Source organism: Zea mays, chromosome 9 (genome assembly GCF_902167145.1).
Source record: "Zea mays cultivar B73 chromosome 9, Zm-B73-REFERENCE-NAM-5.0, whole genome shotgun sequence".
In the NCBI taxonomy this organism is placed as follows: domain Eukaryota; kingdom Viridiplantae; phylum Streptophyta; class Magnoliopsida; order Poales; family Poaceae; genus Zea; species Zea mays.
Genome location: NC_050104.1, coordinates 112,645,272 through 112,654,955, shown reverse-complemented (window position 1 = coordinate 112,654,955; position 9,684 = coordinate 112,645,272). Strand labels below are relative to the sequence as shown.

The 9,684-nt window shown below is 48.3% G+C and overlaps 1 protein-coding gene, 1 long non-coding RNA gene and 1 pseudogene across 3 annotated transcripts; 1 reads left to right on the top strand and 2 right to left on the bottom strand.

Annotated features, from left to right (window-relative positions):
- Positions 1–259: 259 nt before the first annotated feature.
- On the bottom strand, positions 260–1,899 carry LOC103638863 (uncharacterized). Its single transcript, XR_559070.2, has 2 exons — positions 1,593–1,899; positions 260–1,517 (listed from the first exon to the last, which is right to left on the bottom strand). It is a non-coding gene; the product is annotated as an uncharacterized lncRNA (long non-coding RNA).
- Positions 1,900–2,606: 707 nt separating this feature from the next.
- LOC100274552 (F-box protein AFR) lies at positions 2,607–4,338 on the bottom strand. Its single transcript, NM_001148907.1, has one exon. The coding sequence runs from the start codon at positions 4,233–4,235 to the stop codon at positions 3,051–3,053; it is 1,185 nt and encodes a 394-aa protein (NP_001142379.1). The 5' UTR covers positions 4,236–4,338; the 3' UTR covers positions 2,607–3,050.
- Positions 4,339–4,433: 95 nt separating this feature from the next.
- LOC100381871 (LOC100281487-like pseudogene) lies at positions 4,434–9,477 on the top strand (annotated as a pseudogene). Its single transcript, NR_159429.1, has 8 exons — positions 4,434–5,521; positions 6,067–6,231; positions 7,008–7,140; positions 7,643–7,765; positions 7,915–7,989; positions 8,650–8,735; positions 8,888–9,152; positions 9,250–9,477. The product of NR_159429.1 is annotated as a protein-like pseudogene (transcript).
- Positions 9,478–9,684: the final 207 nt, after the last annotated feature.

Here is a 9,684-nt window from a genome sequence, read left to right as displayed (position 1 = left end):
TGCTCACTTTAGGCCTTATTTGGATACCCATGTATCTCTCTCGATCTATGTGTGTTGGAGTGGTTTGGTGTGAGAGGAATACATGGGCACCCAAACAAGCCCTCACCCAACTAGAGCCATTTCTTGTGTAGGCATTGTTAACCAAACATTCATGTTAAGTAATTTTATATGTAAATTACATTATTAGAAAATCAATCTAGAGCTTTCTTTTAATTTATGTTCATGAACGTAGTAGTTGGCTGGGTATGCAAATACTTGGTACTTGTAAAGCTTCCATGAAGGACCACACATTTCACTTGGAGCAATAGAGACACAACACACTACCTTCAATTCGGATACATGCACGGCCACACCTGAACAATACGAACACATCAAACTAACTTGCTAAACTTTGAAGAACTACAAAGCACGCTAACAACACAATAGAATGAATTTTATTGGTGGACTCTCTAACCACATGACCACGTAAACCTTCTATGGAATGTCGACGCCAAGACGAGTCTAGTGATGCTCGATCAGGTGCTTTTGCAGTTCCTGATACTTCTTTGGATCTTTAAGCTTCTCGTGTTGTTTGAGGATGAAAGCGTTGTGTTCCTCGAGAGATCCGTGAGTTGGATCAATAGATTCACCCGTGTTGTCGAAGGTAGCATTCAGGCCATATGCCCTTCGTCCTCAACTACCATATTATGAAGTATGATCCATGCTATCATGATGTCATGAATGTTGGCTGGCGACCAATCGTAAGCAAGACCACATATCACTGCCCACCTAGACTGAAGCACACCAAACGCCCTTTCTATATCCTTTCTAGCGAACTCTTGCTTCATTGCAAAGTGCTTTGTGCGAGGCTCAAAAGGGTGGCAGACTGTTTTCACAAAAGCCATCCAATCAGGGTAAATATCGTCCGTAAGGTAATACCCCATGTCGTAGTTGTGATCGTTTATCATGAAAGCAATCGGAGGATCCTCCGCATTGAGATGCCTTTAGAATATGTGTGAACAATGCAAAAACGTTGATGTCATTACTACTACCGGGCATGCTAAAAGTACACGTGCCATATCCAAAGGTCATAAGATGCAACCGCTTTTAGGATCATGGTGGGGTGCTTCCCTCACCATGCGAACATACCCTTCCACGCGGTAGGGCAGTTTCGCCACTCCCAATGCATGCAATCGATGCTTCCAAGCATCCCTAGAAAGCCACTTGACTCACCGACTTGGAGTAGTTGCGTGATATCATCGGGAGTAGGCGGGCGCAGGTAGTACGGATCAAACGCAACTACGATGGCCTTATATAAGTGTTGAAGAGCCTCATGTGTGGTGGACTCTCCAATGCACACTTACTCATCCACAACATCTGCAGGAACACCATAGGCGAGGATGTAGGTGGCTGCAACAACCTTCTGCAAAGCGGAGAGTCCCATCTTTCCAGCGCAGTTTGGACGCTATACAAAGTACGGGTCAACCTGTTGGACTGTCCCCATGAGGCGCTCGAACACATGGCAATGCATGCGAAACCTACAACACAAAATTTTATGACATGGCTTAATTGAGTGTGTTCGAAACAAAGAAGAACCAATATAGCATACGTACCTCCTTTGGAACTGGGCATCTGTGTAAACTGGATGATCTAAGAAATAGTCGGCTAAGATCCTCAAGTTACCGCCAAAATGGTTTCGGGGGATCCGAACTCGGCCCGGAACGGAACCACCATGTCGATGCTGGTTGCGTTCACGGCGGCTCCTTACATAGCGGATGGTCGCTAACTCAAGTTCGTCGTCATCAGCTTCCATGTCTTGAGCCATGTGCAAGAGAACATTGGACTTAATAAAGGGATCCATTACTGTTTGTGGTATGAAGAGGTGGAAGTGATGAATGAAGTGTAGACGTGCCTCATGTGTTATATAGCCCATGGTGGCTTCGGCTATACACCACAAGCTACTCTTTTTGTAGAAGCCAATGGTTGTCTTGTGACGCAAGCCAATGTCTTGCGGGACAAGACGGTACCAATCTTGTTTATAAAGTGCAATTTTGTAACAATGCACATAGTAGACAAGAAATATAGTACATTTTAAGCATAATTGTACAATTTACTAACATGTTTAAGAATTAAAATTTGAACTAATATGTTTCAATTAAATGACCGCGTACAATTTAAACGATCGGATATATGTGTTATTCAATAATTATTATTTTCTTCAATTAATAATACCGCACGTTGCATTTAGGTAGAAAGTTAAAAGAAGAATGAATAAATAAGGTAGTGGTGTATTTAGATATAAATGACGAAATTTAGGGAATGTTATTATAGAAATAGAAATAAAAAGAATATAAAGATAGGATTACTAAGAGAGAATATTTATGTAGGGCTAATTTGCGAGTTCAAAATCGAAGGAGATTAGAGGGGTTAAAATTCATTTCTTATTTAAAATTGGATAAAAACGCAATTTTAGTTCCTACAATTTACTTCGATTTTGTGGATGACAACTAGTCTAGAGGAAAAGAAATTTAGAGTACATAGGTTGAGAGGCTTACATCACGTTCTTTTGCAAGCTGGAACTGAGGTCAGTTTCAAATCATTACATCACATTTTTTTGATTTTGGTTTCTTCTCCATTGTTTCTCAAAATACAATACCAATATATAATATATACACAGGTACAAGAAAAACCTCAAATCAAAACGGAAAGAAAAATAATCCGTCCTGCCTGCTCGCTTCCTCCTTTGTCCTTTCCCCGAGGTGGAAAAGACTTCTCAGCCTCTTCCAAGTCCCATCACTGCTCGCTCACAGACTGGTCCCACGTGGCGAGACTGTGCTGCCTGTGACTGTGAATACATGTGCTTGCGCATCCGGAAAATCCATCTGGGCAGTCTGGCAGCAGGGCACTCGCTCCTGCCGGCGAGACGCTGGAGCAGTCAAGTTTCACTGACATGTGGACCAGCCAGGGGCGACGTGATGTGGCTCGGGGCTTGTGGACCCGTGTGGGTGCGCGGAGTGGGCCGAAACGTCTTGGTTCGGCGATGCAGATGTTTGTTCTACCCGAAGGCTGGGTCATGCGTAGAGGACCTGTGCGTTGCAGGGCGCGAGCCCGACGAACTCGGTGGGGCCCTTGACCACCTCCCACTCCACCACTTCCTCCTCGACGCCGTGGACGCCGGGTGCCGCGGCGGTGTCTGAGGCCGAAACAGTGCCCACGGCGACGTCCAGCCCGGCGCCAACAACGTATATCCTTCGCCTCCCACCGGCGACCTCCCCGATCTCCCCGGCGACGACGTGTGGCCGGCGCACCTCGGGGGGCACCCCGCTGCCGGCCACCATCCGCCACTCGTCCCGGGCCTCGTCGTACTGCTTCAGCCGCCACTCCCCGTACTCCGCCACGATGTACATCCGGCCGCCGGCGACGGCGCAAGAGCCCGTCCACCCCTCCCGCATCCCGCGCGCCATCTCGCACCACGAGTCCGTGGCGGAGTCGTACACGGCGCCGCGCGGCGCGCGCTCGAACGGCCACGCCCACCCCTCCGTCACGTACAGCTTCCCACCCGCCGCCGCCGCGTCGTACCACGCCACCGCCGCGCCCCGGCGCGGCGCAGCCGGCGACCACCGCCCGGCATCCGGGTCGAACACCTCGGCCTCGCCGTCCTCCCCGGCCACCACCACCCGCCCTCCCACCTCCCCAGCCGCCATGTACCCGCGGGGCGTCCGCATCGCCGCCGCCTCCTCCCATCCGTTCCGCGCGGCGCTGTACACGGCCACGCTCGTCACCGCCTTGTCGCTGCCCTCCTCGACGCCCCCAATCACGTAGATCTCGCCGCGGCGGGGGAGCCCCACCACCGCAAACGACCCGGCCGCGGCGCCGCCGGGCACCGGCGGGAGCAGGAGCCACCTCCTCGAGAAAGGGTCGAGCGCCTGGCACTGGAGGCGTCGCGACACAGGGTCAAACGCGAAGGCGAAGAGGAAGGGCAGCGATAAGGACAACGAGCCCATGGCTGCGCTCCCCGCGCCAGCCCCCGCCCCCTCCGCGGGAGTGAACAGCAGCGGCTTGGCAGGGGAGTCGGTGAGGAAGCGGTTCCAGGTGGAGGAGACGGTGCGGAAGAGACGGTGGTAGAGGAAGGGCAGGTGGAGGAGGCACTTCTCGGCCACCTCTTCCGGCAGGCCCGGGATAAGCTCCACGACCTCTTCCCCCTCCCCGTCACCGGCGTCCAGCACCTGCTGTTTGCTCATGGACGAGAAGCTCATAGTGGCGGGGCCGAGTGGCGCGCGATTGTTCGGTCGAATTTGGCGCGATCCGCTGCACCCCGCTGTGGGTGTGGGGAAGCTCTCTCGGTCTCGGTTCGGCTTGGTGATGGGGAGAGATCTCTGATGGGGAATGGAAGGGAAGCGGGGTCGGCGGGAATTTATAGAGGTGGGTGGGTCGGTGTGTGAGCGTGAGGGTTTGGACCCTGGACGCGCAGGCTGTCCGAGGCACCGATCTCACCGGTAACGATGGTTCGATGGCGAGAGGTTGGGTGAGGCGGGGCCATGGTGACTGGTGGCAAGTGCTGCGGCGCCGGAGGACATGGCTAACATGGCGGTGTCGGCGCTGGAGGCCTCTCTCGGCAGAGCGTATCCGCGGACAGCGCGCGCTGTGCCAGTGTGCGCAGCAGCAGAGAGAACGTATCGGAGGAGCGGCAGGCGCGCGCGTGCGCATGTGCGCCGGGAGTCTGGTGCTGCGATCGGGCGTGCAGTGCACAGACAGGGGGCGCGCGGGTTGAGGACGGGGCGCGCATGCGGCATGCGCGCCGCGCGTGGTGGGGGCGGGGGATCGCTTGCCTCGTCTTTACGGGACACTGCGATCCGAGGCGGGAGCGCGCAGCCACTCGAGCCGAGGCGGTGCCGCGCTCGGGGAGGCAGCCCAGCGCGGGGTGCTCGCGCGTGCAGCCCAGCGGGGGCCAGCAGATCGAGCATCGCGCGACGATGGTGGGTGGGTGGAGATGATCAGGCGCGGGGCGGTGTAGGTGCGTGCCGACATCCCATGCAGCCAACGCAGTGCCCCAGCCCCCAGGGTAGGCCGATACCGGAGCCCCGCGCCACCCAACGCCAGCGACAGCGACGCCGCGGACTCCTCCTCGCCCTCGCCGACGCGCACGGTGCGTTCCTGGAGGCGCTGCTCGACCTAAGGTGCGGCCACGGCGCACTCTGGCTGTGCGACACGGCGGGCGCCCAGCGGCACGCTGAGAGTGACCTTGTCCGCCTCGTGTCCTCCGCGCGCGCCGGCGTCAGGCTCCCGCAGGCGGCGGTGCCCGTGGCGCCAGCCAGCGAGCGAGGAATAGCACTTCCTGTTGGCCATAGATGGCGATGAAAGCCAACTGCATCGTCCGCACCTTTCCCCTACGTTGCCCGCATACGCTCTGTAGTGGCGGACCATGGCCTCCCGCTTCACCTGCAGGGCGCCGCCGACCGAGCGCGCCTGTGGCAGGAGCCGCTCGCTCAGACCAGATTGGCGCCTCTTCAGCAGCGTGACTTCTGTCCTTCAAGCTATGAAGGTGAGTCACATGCCCTCTTCCTCATCAGATTGTTCGGGTTATATGCTTTGCTTTGTTTTTCTTTTTGTTTGTATATGATGCCCGACAGCTCGTTGTGTTCATATCTGATTCCAGGGCTTCATCTGTATGCTAAAACTGCATGATTATAAAAGATGTTATCCTGGATCTAAATCGCCTAAATGAAAAGTATTAACTTAAACCTGAATTGGAAATTGATGTTGCGATAGTTTTTGAAAACTTCACTAATTAGTTTATTTATATCTTTTCTCACTCCGGATCTGTGCAGTCCACAAATCTCATAAAATTTACAATATTGCTAGACTAAGTTCATTGAATCTGGACAAATTCATGATTATGTATCTGCTAAAATAAATCCATGCTATTTAGTAAGGTCATTATCATGTTGCCTCTTGCATTACATTTAGATTATTTAAGATTGTGGATGCTTGTGTCATACTGTAACTGTAACTGAAACAATAGCTGTGCAGAAACATAGAAAGGTTATCTGCAACTGCGAGACACAAGCATTTCCTATGGCATGACAGGGACACGTATTTGGGCAGTGGTGGTTCATGGCCGAGGCACAGTTCCACGACCAGGGCGACGTGCACAACATCGCCATCGAGTGCAGTGGTGGTGTGAGGACGTGATACCGATGTGGAAATTACTATTGCCATCGACGACGAGAGCACTTTACTAGATCTTCTTAGGTAAATTTCTTACATTCTGTTGGTTAATTGGTTGGTTCTTATATTGTTTATAATGTTCAGTTGTGTGACAAATGTTGTAGCATAAATAAATAACTATAAACTTCTCCCCTGATTACTATGTCTAAAGACCATCATAAATTATGATATTTAAAATGTAATTAGTCAAGAAAGTGCAAAACCTATCATATAGCTGCCTTAACTTCTCAAGAAAAGCTTAAAAAATGACAGGCACAATGCAGGCATATCTGATATGAGAAGTGGAGGACGTCCTGGGCTCCTAAGGATTTCTGAGTGCTTGTTTATGAAGCCTTCATATATTGTTGCATAATACACCTACTTCTGTAGATGACTAATATCTTTTTTTCCGAGTGGCAAAGAGCTTAACTTTAACATTATGCTAGGATAACTTACTAATTTGTTCTTTACAAGTTGTTTTGTTCTGACTGATGTTATAATGATCCATTCAACTTATGTTAAGCTACAAGCACTGAAGCACCACCATATAGTTTCATGAAAAAAACTTCATTTGAAATGTTTGGCATCTTTATTTATATATGTCTAGGTCATCTATAGATCATTTTCACTTTAGATGATCGACAATCTCTTTTTTATATAGCATACAACAGCTTTTGGTTGAGGGGCCTATTCTCGTTCATGAACCAAATCCAGTAGTTAATGCAATTACAATTGGTGTTGGTTTTGTTGTATTTCAATGAGTTTCATGTTCTCTTGCCTGATCTCATATTTTTTATATGTTGTGGATATTGTGAGATAAGAAGAGGAAACTGAACGATGGGCACACTGCGGGTGATCAGGTGGCAGCGATGTGAGGACGGTCAGCATGGCCATGGAGATGCTGATGAAGCCTAGGTTGGTCATCCTAGATGAGCCCACCATTGGTTTGGATAGGTATGCACTTCTATTTCATCTCTTTTGGAAGCTACCGTTTGCTAGAGTGACTCATTTGCCACAAAAAAATAATAATATATGCAGTGCTTCAACACTGCTAAGGTTGGTGAGAGACAATGGTCGAACAGTCATAGCCAAGAGCCCAAGATGAATCCAGACTGGGAGTGTTAGTACTTATTTTATTGAGTTGACTAATAATTCTGTTATCTTAAAAGGATTATTAGAACCTTCCTCGTGATCTTGAAAGAAAAACCCCCAGACCAGCTTTGTTTAGGATGCAAATATATGCGCTCAGCTTTTTTTGGAAGAAATATCTGTGCTAGTTACCAATGACATTTTTTATTTAATTATATACTCTAGGTTCCAAATTATAAGTCGCTGTGACTTTTTTTTGGTACATCTAGATACATAGCAATACACAGCAAAATCGATGTACCAAAAAGTTAAAGTGTCTTATAATTTGCAATGGGAGGAGTATAAGAATGTCTCTCTTTTGTTTCAGAAACTCTTTCAGGCATGAACTAACTGTACTGGAGAAGGTTCGACACTGTACTATGTTGTTCAGTTCGTCGGAGCTGTCACTCAGGACATACCTATGATGATTGTTTCTGAACTCCATGAAGAGGTATATAGCACCATGGCTTTTTCCCATGGCAATCGAAGTTAATATAATCTTAAGACCAAGTAATTTTAAGTATGGCACTATTTATTAGTGTATATGAAAATTGTTCTCTGATGGGTTGACTTCATTCTTTTTCCTGTGAACTCAAAAAGACTTATGAGATGTATCCAGAAGAAAGCAAAGTTACGTGCGCAAAAGGTGCTAAGAAATGGCCTTGATATTTCCAGGTACTTCTAGGTTCTGGCCCCGACAAGGGCTGAAGAATCCAAATATGCATCATATATGAATAGCTCTTTTACAGTTTCAGAAAAAAGATAACAATGCACATGCTTGCTATCAATGTTTCTTGCTGTTGCCTTTACCACGTGGAAACCAGACTCCATCATCCCTGGCATGACGGCATAACCTAACTCTATCAGTGCAAACCAGGCCCCATCATCCTTGGATTAGATGGCTTGTCTGCCCACCTCTCAGGCTCCTTGACCAGAGAGGTCATCTCAGCGGGTGGCTAATTCTACTTGGCGACTAAGGACGCGAGTGCCCCTGGTGTCCAGTGTTTTAAAGGCGTCGCCTAGGCGTCCAGGCGCTCAAGCAATTCGAGGCGCCTTGCTCGCCTACCTTGCCTAGGCGTCCAGGCGGTGGCCATTTTTCTTGCCTCACCATACCACCTTAAGAACCATGCTGGTGTCAAGGATGATGGGGTGCTGCACCATGTTTGTTGGAATGGCATTGTCTCTAATTGGTCTGATTGACCTTGTGATGGTGGAGGAGTCGATGGACACAGTGGCTGATGCACCTCAAGGGACAGGTTGCATTGCTATTGCATTGACCAACCTACATGTTCACGTCTGTTTAGCACCTTGTTCTGCCTATTTGCTTTGATGCAGTGCATGGTTCGAAGAGCTTCACAAGCAGAGTTCAGAGAGTTGCTGAATTGAAAAGGGGAATTGGAGAAGTCAGAAAATTCTATCGGGTCAGCACCAATCTGTTACCCCTTATCTCAACTTAAATTTCGGACGAGTATTTATATTTTGTTATTATGATATATTATCCTAGATACAATATGTGTTTATTGTTTTTCATCCAAGCAAGTAATTGTTTGATATTGTGCCAACTTATTTGTAGAGATTTGAGATCTCCTTTTTAGTCTTCTACGTCTTTTCAATCTGTGATTGGGATTTGGGAGCTTCAGCAAATATAACATGTTTATGGGACTGGGAGTTTTGAATGCGGCACCAGTCATACTGAATCAGGTTCACACTCCAAAAAACACAGCAGATAATTCTTCAGGCCAAGGCACATCCAAAGATCACGAGCATTCTATTATAGTTACTAGGCCTGATGGCATGCCAGCACATATTAGGATGCTAGTGTTTGGTTTTGCCTTGACGTATGTGTTTCCTCACTTCTTATTACTTCTCTCCATTAATTACGTCATTCTTCTACTGTATAAATTGTTCAGCATGTTGCATCTTTGCACTCTGCAGGAACTCTCTACATGATGGATATCTCAATATGGGCACCTGGAAGGTAAGGGAAACACACGCCCATTCTCACAATTGAGCAGATGTTCATGCTTCCTGCAACTCCCCATTTTGCATTCAGAAGGTCATAATTTGGTAATACATGGCAAACGGATGTGAGTTTATAGTATAACTGTCTGTATTGAAACTATAACATCTTAGGAAATAGTCAAATTAAATTTGGGCCTGGATATAAAATTGGGATTCTGTTTCAAGTGTACCATGTACTAAATTGAATTGTAACATATGAATGGATGCTAGAAATTCCAATAAATTCACCGCTACAATTACCTGCGTGGTTTTTGCCTTAGGTGATCGTTACTATTCTCATCATTTCATACATTGTCCAGATCATTACTATTCTCATCATTGCATACATTGTCCAATATCTCTCTTTTT

Bases quoted from the DNA above. Each gene is read 5' to 3' on its own strand.
- LOC100274552 (NM_001148907.1), bottom strand. From the start codon at position 4,235: ATGAGCTTCTCGTCCATGAGCAAACAGCAGGTGCTGGACGCCGGTGAC.